Here is an 18,976-nt window from a genome sequence, read left to right as displayed (position 1 = left end):
GAGAATTGTACATGTTTTTAACTACTCTGTCATTCCAATTCCAGTTTTGGGTAGTAGCACAGGATAAAATTCAGACATAAATGTTTTTTAAACGTGCCTGAAAGATAACTACAGGTATAAGAAGACCTCTACCATCCAGTCAACACTTTGGACCTGTTTGTGACAGTTCACTAGACTTATTTGTGCAGCTTCATTCTGTGTAGAATTCTGTGTAGTTCTTGAGGACACAACGGCGACCGTGGAGACCATTGGTAAAACGCGGCGATCTATGGGCGTCTGTTAGATTAAGCAAATTTTTCAATGCTCAGAAATACAATCTTAAACTCAAATGTGTAAAGGGAAATACTTTTTCAAAGAAAAAATACATACGCACTGTTTTAATTGTAATAGTAGTTCGTTTAAATATGTACAATTAGGAATAAAATAGCTTATGTCTCTTTTTTAAAAGAATGGCATTCACAAACATTACTGAATAACGACAAAAATGACTGATTGAATGATTATTATTGTTTCAGGTCGAGTTGACAGTATCCCAAGAACCACAAGAAAACGAATGACCCAATTCAGTAATAAGAAGACTATGCAGCACAGGCAAAATTAATTGTTTGGGAAAAAAGAACGTTCATTTGAATGTCTACAACAAGCAAGAAATAGACATTCAAGAGACATGTCTTTGAATTGATTTTTTCATAATCAAAGAACTGCAAGTTGATGCTATATATGTTTGGACGTTTTTAATTTGTATTCTGAAACTTATTATTAATATTTTTTTGCTGGAAAATGAAAAATCCTTCTACGCACTGCTTTATGTCGAGACTTCAAGCAATTACTTTTCTTTTAATAAAAGGTCAGCATTCTTTCTTTTCTGGTATTTGGTTTATGTTCTAACATACTTTATTATAATAGTATAATAATATCTTTTCCAAGATATTCTTTTCTATATTAATTAGAGCTCGATCACGATCTTTTGAGAGGGAATTTTTGATGATTAATCTGTTTTTCGATTGTTAGCGTTCGACACTTTATGTTAAGAAGATAGAGATTGATACCCTTATCTGAAATATGTTTGCATGCTTGCATATAATAAACTGTACAAAGTATACCATTTCATGACAAATATGTAGTATTCAATCTTTAAAAAAAAAAACATTTAAACAATACAATCAGGAGCTGAGCAAACACGGACCTCTAAACATCAGAGGTTGGATCGGGAGCAATAGAGGAGTGAAAATCCACTTCCAGTCACACCCACCATGTGCTCCTTGCAATGATTGGAAAAGAACAGAAAATCCGTTGACAATGCATAATTCATGTTTTGCTATGGGAAACGCAAATTATGTGTCGGATCAAAAAGTAAGATAGGAGGTACAATGGCACTATGTTATAAAGATTCTATGAATTTTTCATTAAATTTCACTCAGTGGTATTCGAGGAGTTGCGGGTAAGAAATGCGTACTTCAAAGCGTAACAGATAGACGGACAGACATCCCGATCATATGCACTATATGCCCTCTCACCTTTCAAGCGGGGGGAGGGGGGTGTGGGGTTGTTGATTGTTAAGAATACATGAAGTTGTTAATATAAATATTTAAGCAAATGATAAAAAGAATGCATTAATTAAAGGATTCAACGAAAATGCCTGTTTGTTTAAGATACATTTGAACCTTACATGAACAAAAATCCATATAGCATGCTATCCTTTCTTGATTATAAACCCACTTTTCTGTAGAGTATAATTTTGTGTTTATTATTATGATAAATCTATTATATAATTAACCTTTCTTAAGTACAAAAAGTAATAGTGTGTGCACGTCAAAATTTTTTGAAATGAAGGAGTGAAGAATAGAATAAGATTGCCCCGTGTCGGCTCTTTTATTTTTTTTCCGCGGAAATCTTAGCAATTCAATTAGAAAAAATGTAATGTGGGATATAAATCTCATGAAAACACTGAAAAACAATACGAAATTATATATTTCTGCACGTGTCTTTTATCGATTCAATTGTAATTTTTGAATTCACCGTGTGTAATTATTAGTAAATACGAAAATTATAAATTAGGACGTGTAACTCCCGCCGAAATATGGCTGAAATATTGCCGACTCGGCGTTAAAAAACAATAATCAATCAATCAATCATTTAATGTCATATTCTGCCATCGGTAAATTCAAAATTTCCATGGCAAATTGATAGCATATATAAAATCAAACTTTTATCGGAGTTATTAGAAAAGAAGGAGAACTAAAATCTTTGGAATCCATCATGGTGGCCATACAATTGAATGATACAATAAAAGCTGGACAAGTAAATTAAAAAAATCATCTGGAAAGTTTTTGAAATGTAAAATTTTTAAAATTGAATTAAAATTTAAATTGTATAAATTACACAAAATACAAACCCAGAATATTTCAAAATAGATAAAAATAATATTTCCATGTACATGTAACTTTACTTGAAAATAAAAATGCGATAGAAATATAGTGGATATTAAAAGTAAATCTGTAGTTGCTATGAAAATATTAAACAAATTTAGTATACATATATTAAAAAATGCTTCATTGACATGCTTAATAAAATGAACAAATCTGTTTTTGTTTTAATAAAAAAAACAACAAAATACTGAATTTTGTAAAATAATTCATTCACCATATCCTTATCGAAGTGTTTTCCCTGCCCTTATTTTTTTTTAAAAGGAAAAGCACTTTGCTGCATTTGAAAGATGTTTTTTTTTATATCAGATTTCATATAATGTAAGCCATTACTTAATTTTGAGCTAATTATATTGTTTTGAAAATCAGAAAAGAAAAGGTATGTATAGTGTAAAAACGTTTTAGTGGACGAGAATCATGATATTTCTTATCAATGAATCTATTGTAATATATATATATATATATATATATATATATATATATATATATATATATATATATATATATATATATATATATATATAAAATCTAATTGGAGCATGCAATGCTTAAAGTATGCTATCATTTATTTTGTGTTGAAAAAAAAAAACAGTGTACAAAGGTCCATAAAGTCTTTAAAGAATAATTATTATTATTCTAGAATTGTACATGTAAATACAAAATTTCACACACTACTTTATGAATCATCTTGGGAAACAATGTTGATTTTGGAAACTATTTATTTAAACAATGAAAATTCTATACGTCAAAAATTAAAAAAAAAAGACTAGTGGGAAAATATTATTTCAGAATTAAACCGCTTCCTTCTTCATTGTTATTTAAACACTTTATTGACAGTAAGCAAATAAAATGTGAATTTCTCTCAACTTTGTGATGCCTGCATGTTAATTGAAAACAAAGATTTCAGTTGAGTTAAAACAAAACAGGATTCTTTAATTGCCAGCATACATTGATTGATTTTTTATGTAAATGAGGTAGTTTGCGTGCTACTTCTATTTTTCTACGTACGGCAATACAATGTCTAAAAGCAAATAAAACACAAACAAAACGTTCATTGCAGAACGTTTTACCTGAAACTACTGTTATCAGAGATATTTATTTAAAATAAGACTTGCTCGTGACTTTACTTTCAATTAACTAAAACACAATATTTTGGCATGCTTAGTTTTGCCCCAAGCGCCCAATTGTAAGAGAAGTTTATGAAAATGATTGCATTACAAGGCCACCTAGTCCATTTTGAACCGTTAAGGTAAATTAAGTGACAAATATATGTTTGATTAACAAATGCAATATATCATACCAAAAGTGTGCGATCAAAAGCGTCTCTACTGATTGTCGGTATCAACAATAGATGGTTATATAGCTCGTTCGAGAATTACATGTATATTTTCTATAGATTTAGTACATGTAAGTTGCAAAATCGTTGTACAGAATCTTGTAAAAATATAAATATTTTTTCAACAAATTTTAAAGGCCTGAACAATTTCCAAAGAGTTGCACCTATGTTTTAAGCGACACTTGATACGTGCATTCTGTTTGTGTCACGTCCTCTTTCTTCTCTGGTGTTAGACCCAATCTGAATCGTTTGGCATCTTTTCTTGCATCCTCTAAAACAAACAATATCCAGAATGGCTTTCCTGAAGTTTGGGTTAAAGATGACGTAAAGGATGACGTTGTAACCCACGCTAAGGGTGGCAAGGAATATCTTAATCAGGTTATATGACCCTTTATAGTCCTCGCTGTCATCTCTACCGTTCATCTTCTAAGGAAAAAAATGAAATTGATTAATTTAATGTACACTCAAAAAATACATGTATTTTGATGAACTAGAAAGGGTTAAAATACAAAAATAATCATATACGTAATTATATATATTTTCACGAAAATAACTCTATATTTTATAAATGTTAAGGGACAAAATAAAGTGTCCAAAGTCTGCCAATTTTCGTAAATTTAAAACCAATTTCATATAATTTTATGAATATTATCAAGACCCCCACATTCAAGACCAACTGTTTAAAACCAAAAGTAATGGATGTAACCATTCGGCAAAACGATAGGTTGTATGTTTGCACATAAGGTCACTTTCTTGAACACAAACTTCGCAAAAATTGTACTAAATGCATATCTTCAGTTAATCACACTTTTTACAAATGAGATAAGCTAGACATGAATAATTTGGATATTTTTTTATATTATATTCTTATTTTTATCATAAAAGTAGAGGAGGGGTTAACTCTAACTCGCTGAAAAAGCAAGGGCAATGAAAATGTTTATATGCATGTAGTTGCTTACATGGTTATAGAACATATGGATTTGAAATTCTCGAAAGTCTGCAGGTTAAATCATTGCATCTTTACAAACAGAAATGCATAACAGGGTTACGCAAAATTTCATTGCTCCTACCTCTACATTTTAGAAAAGTATTAACTGCTGTTAAGGAGAAACTTCAGATTTACTGTTCTACATCATATTCTAGAATGAAGGATATGGAGATAACGAACAGTATTCAATACCAAAGTCCATAAATACATAATAGGAACAGAGCAAACACGAACCTTTTATTTATCAGAGATTGGATCAGGTGCCATGGAAGAGTGAGCATCCCCAGAAGTTAGTAAGTCGGAAGTGCATTCTCAAAAACATTAAGAAAATTTAAGATGGTCGAATGTATTGAAAGACAGTAACGTCAAAACCTTCACAATTTTACACTTTATACAGTCATTCCTCACAATAAATTCAGAACTGTTGATATCATACACAACCGTTTCTTCAGATAATGTAGGTCGAAATTTTTCCTTTATTGTGATTGGTCATCAACAAAATTAATTTGTTAAAGATCGCTCTAGATCTGATTCAACACATAAAGTACTTTGAAGTTGAAACTAAAAGTATGCTTTAGTTCCTCGTCAATAACATTTAAGTCTTCCAATGAACTTTTGGAATTCCGATGGGCACTAATTGAGCTTCTTTATAAACTTACCTGTTTTTATATTCTTATGAGGCAGAACTTAATTCAAAAACTGTTACATGAGAAAACGCTTGGTCACTAATGGACTTCAACTCGACATTTAATAGATAAATCGACGATGTTCTATAAATTAAAACTATTTGCGTTCATTCACATGTAGATTTTATATATCCCAGTGAGTTCGAAATTAAGTAAGAAATTAAAGACACTACATTATCTGCCTCATCCATTTCATATTTTGTATGTTATACAGACTATAGACGATAAGGACCATTTAACAACTAAACGATATGACAAACGAGATGAATTCTCAACTTTTCCATCCGATTCGACAAATTTCCTTTTTTATGTCAACTTTTCCATCATCATTTTCCTTTTTTCTGTAATTATATCCAGCTAGCTCCTGTGTGTGGTGTTTTCTTATTTAGATTTATCTCTGTTCGATATCTTCATCCTTTCATGTAAGAAAGATGAAATATCTTTATGCAATTTGCAAAACAAAGTCTTCGATATAGTGTTCTTTTTCCCTTGATATCTTTTAAAAGAAAGCAATAATTGATTGCTAGTCTAAATGTCACTTAATGATCTTTGTTGTAGCATAATTATTTCAGTGTACTGTCGCTTTCCACCTCCTTTGATGTAGCACAACTATTGTACGTGTTATCACGTCACAAACAGAGAAATGTCGACTCTGTCATGTTTAGATATTTATTAAAATGTTGGCTTTTCTTCATTGTTATCTTAGTCTGGAAGAATCAATTTCCAGGTTTTATTTCATCGTGTCTTTAAGTTAGGTTTGTCTTAAGGCTTTCAGAAATGACTACAATTAGTTGACGATAGTCACGTTTTATTTGAAACAAAAACAATAAAAAAAACTATCAAAATATGGTTTTCAATTACAATACAATAATGCTTTTAATAAAGATTTTTTTGAAACAAGTATTGCTTTTTATAATTGAACATTTCATTATTAAAATTAATCTATAATAATGAATATAAATGGCTATTATTTCCTGATCAAAGAATTCGAATCCATTGTTTACTGTATACGACACTATTTTCAAATTGATGTACCGCCTTGTTTAAGAATTTTTTTTTATCACTAATCACTTCAAATTGAACGTTATTTGTTTAAAGTTACACTACGTTAATGCTTGGACATGCATGATATTTACAGTATTGGTCGATAAACCTATAAGATTAAATAAAATTTATCACGTAATAAAATGTTTACAAACGCAAAATGAATATATAAATTCTTTAATTCCACACAAGTGATGTTTTAATTTCTATTACACATTATATATTGTCTATCATATATTTGAACACTTAAAGATATTCTTTGTAATAACAAAATTCTAGCATAATTCCATTTCCCTATACCGGTATATTCGTTATAACGAATGTTTTTTATTGTTCGTTATAACAAATTTAATTTGTTATAACGCTGTGGTTATAACTTTAATTCGTTAAAACAGATTCATTGAATTCATTATAACGAATTTAAAAACAGATCTTAAATGCTTTGTCGTGATCATGTTATAACTGAGTTATCATTTACTAAGTTGGACTTGCAATTACCCATGAAAAGGTCATTGGAATGCAGCGAGTATCGAGGGAAATGAGAATCAATTATCAACGTACTACGGCGTACTACTAGGGGCGTTGAGATTGCCTATATAATGGATATAACCGAACTTCTCTTTTTTTTGACGCAAAAAATAATGTAAAGATATATTTGTAGTAAAAACTAAAATTAATTATCAGTTTAAGGTTTAATACGAACTGTAGCGACATCGTAATTAACGTCTCAAAGAAGGATATCGTTTTGTTTTTTGACTGATTGTGGTTACCGGTCAGGGAAAACAAAGTGGAGCAAGTTTTATAAGCACTATTTTATAAGTATATATTAGTAGTATGCACAAGCTGACATGGTCAAAATAGCAAGATCGCACGTGCATGCACGTGTGCTTCGCTCTGATTGGCTGAAACTAAGTCTAAAGCCATAATCCTTTGAAATTTTGAACATAGACACACACTCACATGATATATAAGTTTTCGCAGCTGTCATTATTCACTTTAAATGGCTATATCTACTTTGTTTTTTGACGTGCTTTGAAATATAAAACATAGTCCTGTTCCTAAGAGATATATAAAAAAAATCAAAATCACGCGCTTGTGCGAACATTTCTATTGAATGTATAACTCCCTTGTTTTTCAACCAAACAGGATGGGATTTAGCGATATAGTTTGCTCTGTAAGACAGGCCTCTACAAGAAGGTATGGTCACAATACGTGGCAGTGGCAAATTAAATGAAAAATACATTTGAAAGGTGATTTTTCACTTTTGCGAAACAATATATTATTAAAATATGTAGATAGTGTAGGAAACATAACCATGCACATTCATTAAAATTTGTATAATTGCTAGCTTGTTAAAGTCAATGAGAGTTTGTCTTATTTAATGAAGCTTACCCCAAAGGATAAAGTAATCACGTGTAAATACGAGTTTTATCAATCTTGTCAATTCATGAACACTCTGTAATAACAGTTTAATTGTTTTAATAAATCTGCATAACAAATTAAATTCGTTATAACAAATTAGTGAATGTTATAACAAATTAAATTCGTTATAACAAATTTAATGATTTTAAAGGTTTTGCTGATTAGACAGGTAGTCTTCATTCGCCAGGTTTCCACATGATCATTTTTAACATTCTCAAACGAATTGTATTCAATACCAAAGTCCACTGACAAGAGTTATTACACGACCCCGTTGCAGTGCTTATATACGTCCTTGTAGACAATGCCTCTGCGATTTTTGTACGTCATCGTACGGGCATTGTCTAGTTTCAAAGGGGTTAAATGTAGGAATACAATATTATTTGATTTCATTTTGCTTATCCTGCATAATGCCGAAAGGCATAACGATTCTTAAAATCTACTCACAGCTTACAAAAAACTTACAGAGAGCTAAAAACATATTCAGTAAACATATCCTCCGTCATCATTGCATGAAAAGATTTTCGCATACAGCATTAATAAACTGTACGAATCAGCACTTGAATGAGGAATTTCATTTAATAATCATTTTATTAAAATGAATGTACTCTCTCATTCATTGATATCTTAGATTGCAATTTGCTACGTAATCACTGTTTAATGTTTCCCTTTCTGCTAAAAAAAAAAACATTAAAAATGTTTTCCATTTCAGTGACTGAACATTATATCAATACGAAGACCTTCTTTCATGTCCATATTGCTACTGAATTTCCCAAATGTAGAATATCAAATACAGGTATATTGCAATTGGGGAGAATAAACATATGAAACGCGATGTCATTGGTACAAAAATATCCCTAGAGGTTTAACCAATTAGTCTTGAATCATTTGAGAGTTTTTGATGTCTTTGACTTCTAAGGACAACGGACTTTGAAACTTTAATGAATTTAAAACTTAAAAGTATTGTTTCCTGATACTTACAGCAATGACTAAGGAGACAAAATATGGCAACCAACAAATGGCAAACAGCACAGCAACTATAATTAACATCTTTATGATCTTCATTCGCTTTGCAAAGAGAAAGCTATTGTTTGGCAATCCTCTCTTTTCCGTAGTTTCAACCGTCTCTCGATTTGAGCTCGAAGATTTCGAAGTAGAATTCGTCGTTACGTTTTCATTTGATGTAGTGTTCAATGCCATTTCTTCACTATTACCTTTCTGAGCATTATTACGATTTCTTTTTAATGGAAAAGACGGTGTATCCGTTACAGAGGATGTTTTCTTCATCACAAATCTTATGATGAGAACATAATTGTACCACATGATGATCAAGGGAATGACGTATGCAAGCAAAAGAACACAAAGTCCGTTGAAAATGGAGAAGGTTCTATGGAACGTACTGCCACATGATTCTATCGTGACGTTCTGTTTCAGTCCCACTGTGGTTACAGAGTACTCTACAAATGAGGGAGTGGACACAATGGCCGCCAGGATCCATACACAGACCACTAACTTCTTGGCGGATGACAGTGTCAGCTGTGGACGTAAACTATGGACGATGCTGTGTTTCCTTTCACAGGACAGAGCAACCAGAGTAAATATAGAGGCCGTGATACAGAAAATTGGAAATCCATTCACTATTTTACATAGTATTTCGCCTGAAAAGAAAAAAAAATTGAAAAAAAAAATTACGTAGAATACATACCCTTTTCTGTACAACACCCCGAACCAGCCTTAAGCATCAAAAGTGCCAAACATATAAATTTTGGCTTTTTAGAAACGTTTGCAATGAACAAAGTTCTGCAATTTTTTTCTGCGCACAAAAGCTTCAAAGCTTTTGATAATAGGTAAACAACAAAACAACACATTTGTGAATTATTTAACAGACCCACAAAATTTCACAATGGTGTTGCTTTTTACATACACTCTGTAGCAATTTCATAATGTTACCCTAGAAATATTCATGTTAACACTTAAATTTTAACAAGAGAGTTGAAAACCCTACAGGGTAAAATATGAAATGGGTTAATTTTATTATAATTATTGCATATAAGATACTTAACACTATTATAAAACATAAAAGTACTGGCTGATTTTCAAAAATCATTTAAGAATTTCTAGAAATTGCTAGGCCTTCGTTTGTACTGAATTTGATCATGGAGTGCGCAGTATACCGGATCAATACAAATAGTTCATTCAACAAGGATGCTTATTCCTCCTAGGCATCTGGGGGTCGTAACATAAAGGCTACTTAAGTCTAAGACCGTGCTTAAGTAGGACTTAAGTACAGTCTTAAACTTAAGACCGTAACTAAAAGCGTACTAAGATTTGACAATCTTAGCAAAACTTAGGCGGCCGGTAGAGGTGACTTAAGTATATCTTAACGTTCTTATACATATATTTAGAAGTATTTAAAGTTGATTGCCGATGTTAAAACATTCCTCTATTAATATTGTGCATTAAAGAAAATAGTTATCTGTATTTGACGCTGATTAAATAATTTTAATTTTTCGTTGGGGGAGGGGGAAGGGGTTATCACTGGTTCCAATATCACTCTCAACACAGCATATACCTTTGTAAATACAAAATTTAATTTTAGGGATCAGTCATGAACCATGATCTGTATGTTCACTTTGAAAATATGAGTTGAAATAATTTAAAAACAGAAAAGAATGAGGATGATGACCAAAACAGTAGTAAAACTTTAAGTATCTGTAAAGTAGAATAGAAGCGCGGATTTAGACAGGGTTCACTACAGTTCGATCGAGAGAGAAAGAAAGAATTGTTGATAAGTGGAGGCATACGAAAAAATATCCCCTGAACTTTTCTGCATCCTTGATTAAATTGCAAATGAGTATATTATCATAAACCTTCTGCAGTCTTTTCTTCTGGCATGTATGGCCTAATACATAGGGGGATTCAAAATGTACTGGACTTTTTCGAGTTTCAATTTCAAGTAGATAGACGGTCGGTTATACTGTCTTTTCTGCGATAATAACGGGGTAAATGAACATTTGTCAAACAAAAGAATTACAAACTGTAAACTGAAAACATCTCAGGTGATAAAACGGGTCCCGATAACACAATAGTCATACATTTAATTTTACAATGAACCACAAATCGCTTCTTTCTGACCGTGCAGCATTTGTTTTCAAATATTCCGAATAATTTATTACAGAATTATAATTTTAATACGAAATCCAATATAACATAACTAAAACTAATAGGTAAGGACGCCAACTTACATATGTATTTAATTAAAACCCTAACTGAATGACATTTAGCAATATATCTATATAAAATGATAAACCATAGGTTGAATCATAAGAAATATTTTTAACATAAGTTTGACTTAGCTAGGACCTAGCTTAGTTCGCTTTATGCTACGGTTTAAGTCGTACTTAAGTAGTACTTAGACAGGTCCTAAGATTATGCCTAAAACGTACTTACGACCCTACTTAAGTCAAAAACTTAGCAGGCTTTATGTTACGAGCCCCTGATCCCATCTTTGGATTGTTTAGGGATCGGTATTTATTGCCTTTTAAGAAATTGTATTGTACATGACTTTTTAGTTTGATTACTCCTCGTTATCTTCACCGTTTCCGTTTGATAATATTGCATCTAAAACATAAGTGTAATTGTCATGTTAAGAAACGTATAACTCGGAGGAAGACTTTTAAAAATCATCCCTTTTATAGCAATTATCTTAATATCTCTCCCACCACTTGTGCATTTCTTGTGGCAATTTGTTTCAATTAAAGGCTTGTTAACTGTAGAGAAGAAAACCAATCGATCAAAGCAAGCTTCACACTAGTATCTCAACTGGAAAGCTGGAATAAAGTTTGTGTAAAATGCAACTCTGACCAGTTCTGATTTTACTATTTAATTTTTTAAAGATAACAAGGGTACTACTGATAGCGAACTATCCGCTTGCAACAAGGCACATTTCTAATTAATCTAATGCTCCGCAATAGCATACACATCCACATCCATATTCACAAAAAATTATTGTTAGTTATAATAGCCTATTTCATATTCCAAGTATTTTTTGTTTGCTGTTACAATTCAAACCACACCAGAACATCAATAAAAATGTACCAATCATTATATATTTTTAAAAGTTTTATTTACAGATTTATTGATGTTGAAAACTATTCTTTTGTGGTTTTAGGAACAATGACAGCTGTGTTGCAATACCCTTGTTATTTCTATATTATTACATGTAATAATATAGAAATAACAAGGGTATTTAATCAAAAAATATTTAACGTGCCCTTATTATTCATTTATTTTTAAAAAATGAAATGTTTTGATGTGTCCTTGTTATTTTTAATGTTGATTGATTCATTGTATGTTGTTTAACGTCTCTCTACATATAATCAATCAATATTTTTATTTTTATTCAACAGTAAACTAATTTAGTCTACAGCGATTCTGTGCTCAAGCATACTCCACAACTTGCATCAAAGCAAAAATGAAATTAAAAGGCAATTTTTAATGATAACATTTGACAAAACATCAGACACATACGAAATCATTCTTGTCACTGCTTGTAAAAGAGATATGACTGAACCTTATTTGCTGATATTGAATGCAAAATCAAGCAAGCATCGCAATCTTTAATGAGGGTGCTTCTACCATTCAATCAATAAAAGAAAGGGTAAAATATAATTTCGTCTTTTTCTAACTACGAGATTTTACTGTGCGATGAGGTCATCATTATTCAATGTTGGTTTTTAGAATAATTGTTTTAAAATATTTTTTTTTATTCCTGTCTTTTTCTCCATTTTGAGATCCACGAACTGGTTAGAACTGTCGCACGATCTAATTTTAACAACGATTTCAAACTTGGATCTAATGATAAAGAGTTTGTCTCTACCTTTGAAAGTATAGCTGCTTAGATCAAAATTTCAGCAAAATACTTTACTTGTGGATACAAGCATGAATTTTGGTACCAATGTCTATCTGATACTACTAAATCTAAAAACATGGTTGGCCATGGTTTCCACCATTTTCAAGATGGCCACCACTAAGACAAACTGGCGATATTTTCATTCTGTCTGTCCTAACAAACAGCCTTTTTACTACCAAATAATTTATTATTTGACCGATTTAAGATATCTAAGAGGTATATCAAGACTATTTCAATTATATTCCATCCTTTTATGCTATAAATAAAGTCAAAATAACTTTCTTATAACACTATCCTGTTCCCTATTGTGGAATTTACATATATCATCACGCGGTAGCGAGAAACCAAATTCTAAAACTTGTAGCAGCTGTTTTACAAAATCTCCTAAGGCGTTCCCTCATTCCCTTACTGGGCCTGAATTACAAGCAATTTCTTTTTATTGAAAGTGTTCAATAAGTGAAATAACCCTTCAAGGAACGTAAATTCTCACTGAGTGAAATAATCCTTCAAGAAACATATAATCACCCTGAGTAAAATAATCCCCCAAAGAACGTAAAACAACAAGTAACTAATCAATTTTGTATTCGTTACAATAAAACCAAAGGTATTCATTCGATAGTCCCAATGAAACATGTCATGGATAAAGTGAGGATCTTTTGTAATCCATGAAAAAAGCCTATGATGGCTTGTAACCTTTATTTTTTCTTGCAAAAGGATAGGATGGCTACATGATACAATATATATGATACAACAGGAATGACCGTTAAAATTAAATTTGTTGTTATGTTTTGTGTTTTGCATATTGAAATGGCAGCTTTCAAATTTTTTGGTAATTTTTTTAAAGGAAGCGGCTTGGTGACTGCATTATCTGAAGCAGACATTACATCTCTTAGAATTGTTGAGTCTTTCCCGCCAGTTTCTAATCTAGCTAAAACAAGGCAATCTCAGCTTGATAAAAAAGGCATACCCAAATGCAAAGGAACTTGATAATAATTACGATGAAATTGGAATATGTGACATTTTTTTTTTGGTGTCCAGTACAAGATAAAAAGATTTCACGAGTTGAATTTTGGTCAAGAATTCTAACTTCTTGTCCCCTCTTTTGTTAGGTCTTTCAGAAAATCAGATTTCAAGCTTCACATGGAACCTTATCATATGTTATTTCATATGTTTTGCCCATGATCACGTCATTTATGCTCGATGGCAATTCACTTTGGGACATGCTTGCATTGCAAACACACCACCCGGTCATATACCAAGAATTTGAAAAAGGAAACTTTTTCGTTAGAAAGACATAGTAAGATTTCAAACATTGCCATTAACCAATCTCAAAAGCAGAACAATGCTACTGTAAAAGGTGTTGGAGGAGCAACAAGGACAGCTGAAGATCGAGCTGTTTGAAGGCGCTGGATAGAAATCAGCAGACTTACTGAAGAGTTCACAGGAGCATGTGGAAATGTTCTCAAGAAAAAGGAAAAACATCAAGAAGAAATCCATGCTGTTCACAAGGATTTTTTAAAAGGTAAATCGGCTTCTGATTACGTTTTAGGTAATGGGAAATTTAATTGTAGAAGAAACATCGGATTTTTATAATTAAGATACCAAAGATATTGTCGAAACTGAAACTGTAGATGAAATATTGGAAAAAGAGATATTGAGAGGGACCAATATAGCGTATTCCTTTCAAGAAAACTTGGAGGTGATTTTCAAGGTTCTTATGAAGCTGTTAAGAAAAATAAGTTTCGCCTATTTAATCCCAGATCAAAATATTATTCTTCAAAGTCAAACTTGGCAAATTTAAAAGATGACTGTATAATTTTTTTCTATGCTTTTTATTTCATGTCAGAGCAGTATGCGATCTGCAAGTCTTTTTTGGACATGAAAATCAGTCGTTCTCACAAAATGTTTTTTTAAATACGGGTGTCAAATTTCAATTGATGCCTATTTTGGAAGCTGGTCAAGAGTTGCCAAATATTGTACCGACAGTTGATTCACTTAAGCAATGAATCATTATGTGAACGCGCGTTACTCATTTTGTTTGCACACACAGTTGCAGTTATGAGACTATATATTTCAAAAAATAATGATTCATTGCTTATATTTACATTTTTTTAACTCTCTACCTTGACTGCAGATGTGACTTATATGTAAAAAAAATTATGTATTATCCTTCGTGTAAGCTGCAGTTAATGGAAGAGCCAACGTAACAGCTTCTGGTCAATGTGAGGGTGATTTTTGATTTTCGTTTATGACGTTGCACTTCCTCGGCGTGCAACGATTGTGACGTCAAACTAAAACGCATGCTTTAACCTTTTGGCACCCTGTCCGTGTTATGTTGTTTTGAATGCAATAGTCTGCACATCAATTCTGTTGCACAAAGCCATTTGATGGTAGACATTGTCTTCGATGTTTACAAAAACGAAAGTCTTAAGACAGAAGCTCAAAGAAAATGGGGTCTAGACGAAAAGTAACTGGAAACACTAGACCACCAAATTGATGGAACACTTTTCTTCGTTGCACAAAACTGAACTATTTGTTTTTTAGTACACAAAATTGTGTCCGCAATTACAGAGACAATTATCGTTGTAACAGGAAGAAAAAGTTGTCATTAACAAAGCTTTATATCACCTTGCAACCATGAAGAAGCTGATACCCGTATGTTCCTCATGCAACACTGGGTGGTAGCAGATCAATCAACATAGTCAGCTCAGATGCAGACGTTGCTGTTTTTGGTGTAACTGCTTTTAGGAAAATTATGAAAACCGATGAAATTTTTAAATAAGTGGTGGCCATCTTAAAAATGGCCGAAACTTGAATGGCCAACGATATTTCTTATTCCAGAAATAGTCAAGGAACATTCATGAAAAATTTGGTGCTTGTATCCGCAAGTGAAATATTTTCCCACTATCCGCTCCGCTATAACCATGCGTCCTGATAATCAGTGTAATAAGCTAGGGTGATAATATAACGAACAATAATCAAGCTAAAAAATTAATTGAAACAATACAACCAAAAGCAGAGCAAACACAGACCTCTAAAACATTGATGGTGAATTCAGGTGATATGGAGGGGTAAGCATTCCCTGTTTACCGGTTATTCCCGCTGTGTGCTCCTTGTCATAATCGGAAAACGAAAAATCAGTGTTTTGATAAAGCATTACAATTAGAATGAAAAACGTCAGTCAGCATATAATTTAATGATAGATTGTGTTTGCAAAAAAGGTCAATATATCGACCAAAGAAGTTGCAAAATTATGACGTTGAACAAGACTGTTGATATTCATGTTGCATTCATTTGTTAATTTGAATAAATTCTGCTTCAATTTTATACCTATACAGGTCTGTTTAAAACAGTGTGCAATTTGTTCCCATTGGAACTTCAACAGATTGTTCGAAGACCTGTCAATCTGAAAATCAAGCATATTTTTATTTTAAATTCGGTGTACTTTTGTGTACAATGACCAATGACAAACTTAAGGTAAGTGAACTTATAAATTACATTTTTATTGAAAAAGCAGTGATCTATGTAGTAAAAAAAACCTTTAAATTGAATTAATCGTGCGGAATGGTTGTATAACTGTACATAGTTACGTATTTACATCAATGATTTTAACATTTAAATTAATATTTTGTATTTTTAACGTCTCCGTAAGAAGATTCACCGGTTCCTGCCATTACATGTAAAAGGAATTAAATAATAATTCTTCTAAAGATAAAAAACGGCTTATGTGTATCCACATTCGTAAAATATTTGGAGTGACAGTAAATATTGATTCTGAAAACTTACAGAAAATTTTAAGCCATGGGTTATTGAGGATTTTGAAACCTAGTTTTTCCTATACCCTCTACCTTGAAGGACTTCCACTCTATTGTTTTTAGTGCCTTATAGCTTTATAAACGTTTAATTGTACGTGTCCGGATTAAAGAACACAAAATTGCATTATTTTATTAACCAATCACGTATAATTTCCAGAAATTCTACATTTACTTAATTTACTACCGTATGTACATGTATGAGTTAATTTAATGTGAATATGTATCTAAGCGAACATACATGTATATAATTGATACAAGCACGCAACCTTTTTGATATATTGGAAGCTGTCTTGAAAACATTTACTTGCGCGTGAACAACCAAATCAATTTTGATGATCTGATCTAATAAACATGGCGGAATAATTTAATTCTGTTTGTATTCTTGTCTCTCATTGGTTGATTTCCAAAAAGGAACGCATAACATTTTGTATAATCTGGTTTCTTATAAAGACACACCCCCTTGAAAACAGCTGAATCATCTGTATCCATCAATCCCCTCATTTCCAGTCCTTCGGATTCATGAAAAATTCCAGATTTAATGAATGTACCTTTAACTTCAAACAGTTGCTTCCTCTTACCTCATGTAAACAAGCATCATGGCTGCTAGATCTATGTATCAGTTTTTACCTCCCTTGCTTCCCATCACTTCCGTTACTACGGTTGTATTATTGCGCGGTAAATTTGAACTAATAAAAACAACACAATTTTACATCCCCAGTTGTTTAATTATTTTAAAATTAAATTATAAGGAATGACATGTATGAGTTAACTTAATGTGAATATGTTATGTATCTAAGCGAACATTCATGTATATAATTGATACAAGCACGCACCTTTTTTATATTGGATCCGCTTCGCGGATTATACACGTGAACAACCAAATCAATTTTGATGATCTGATCTGATAAACATGGCGGATTGTTACAATGTACATATTTATACATTGAATTTAACTACAAAAAATGAAATCGACAATTAACAAAAAATGTATATACCGGATACGTCATTAGATAATGCTTAAAACTTTTTAAAGGTATTCCCACAGCCTAAAACATAGTAATTAATTAATGTAATCGATCCAATAAGTATTTGCAATAAATTTCAAATACTCATTAAAATTTGATTAAAAGCAGTACTGACCATTCAGCAACGTACTTTATCGAACAATGACCTATTAATAATCAATTGCCGAGGTTTTGCTTACAGATTGCAAACTTATTTGGAAACAATTGGCTCATCGTGGTACGCAAATAGCTAAAATTATGAAGAATGCGTTCGATAAGGAGAAATACCAGTTGATTGAAGTGTCAATGATCATGTCCTCATTAATGTTTCAACAAGAGCGCTGTTTCCTAGAATGTCAGTAGATGCTATCATATTAATTTTGTGCTTTGATTTCTCTTTTCTTTGAAAGGGAAAGGACGTGAAAGTAGAAACATAGTACACTGTTTATGTCATATTTTGATTAAAAAAAAATAACCCATATTTCTCATTTATCTCATTATAAGTATTATAACGATAAAGAATACATGTAATTGAGTAAAAACATGCGTCTTTAATAGCAAATAGATTCATTTCAACCAATTTTATAGCTTAAATAAGAGCACAGACAAAAGTCTTCTGATGAAAAATCCGAAACGTTCTATAAAACCTTTGATTCTGAAAGAAAAAGATTTGGATTATGCATAATTTCATATATACCTTCGTGGAAGTTTTCTGCATGCGACAGGTCGTGCAGATTCTGTGGTAATACAAAGGCACCCAAAATGATGTCGCTAAGGGAAAGATTTCCAATAAAGATATTCGTTGCATTCCTCATCTTCTTGTTTCTGGCGACGATGATAACAACCAGAAAATTGCTCACCACTGCAAAGATTAATATCAGAGCTATTATGGTAAGAAAAATCACTAACTCGAAACTTAAACTCATTTTAGAAACAAAATATCGGTGCTATGTTACTAAAATAAAAGCTGAGAGTCATGCAAGTCTGGAGACAGAGAGCTTTCTTAAATACCTTAGGTAAAAGCAAAATCAATACCTACAGGATATAAATATCCATATTTTATGAAACATTAATGATATTATTTTACAAAGTTTATTAAAAACCCATCATATGCAAAAATAAATCTTAATACTAAATACATGTAGTCATTTATCTCATTTATCAGGCATTTAATTAGGTTTTGTACATGATCAGGCATCAAATCTCTGATAATATGCCGAGATCACATAGGCACTTTTTCTAATACTGAGTGGTTGTTTCGAAATCAATTTGATAAAAAACAAGCATCTTCTGTTTAATTTTTAAGGCTCTAGTTTGCAAAGTTTAAGCATTATTTATCATTTAAC

The 18,976-nt window shown here is 31.7% G+C and overlaps 1 protein-coding gene across 1 annotated transcript; it reads right to left on the bottom strand.

Moving 5' to 3' along the window:
- Positions 1–3,549: 3,549 nt before the first annotated feature.
- Positions 3,550–18,556, bottom strand: LOC134275801 (neuromedin-K receptor-like). Its single transcript, XM_062758097.1, has 3 exons — positions 18,328–18,556; positions 8,881–9,557; positions 3,550–4,188 (listed from the first exon to the last, which is right to left on the bottom strand). Exons 1-3 carry the CDS (start codon positions 18,554–18,556, stop codon positions 3,934–3,936), a joined length of 1,161 nt encoding a protein of 386 aa, XP_062614081.1. The 3' UTR covers positions 3,550–3,933.
- Between the last annotated feature and the right edge of the window lie 420 nt (positions 18,557–18,976).

Source organism: Saccostrea cucullata, unplaced genomic scaffold, assembly GCF_032062105.1.
Source record: "Saccostrea cucullata isolate Sc308-1 unplaced genomic scaffold, CSIRO_AGI_Scuc_v1 ctg880, whole genome shotgun sequence".
Classification (NCBI taxonomy): Eukaryota; Metazoa; Mollusca; class Bivalvia; order Ostreida; family Ostreidae; genus Saccostrea; species Saccostrea cuccullata.
This window is presented reverse-complemented; position numbering and strand designations above follow the sequence as displayed.

Coding starts and splice junctions, on each gene's coding strand:
- LOC134275801 (XM_062758097.1), bottom strand. CDS start 18,556: ATGAGTTTAAGTTTCGAGTTAGTGATTTTTCTTACCATAATAGCTCTG. Junction 9,558..18,327: donor TGCAGAAAACTTCCACGAAG/GTATATATGAAA, acceptor TTTTCTTTTCAG/GCGAAATACTATGTAAAATA. Junction 4,189..8,880: donor TTGTCTCCTTAGTCATTGCT/GTAAGTATCAGG, acceptor TTTTTTCCTTAG/AAGATGAACGGTAGAGATGA.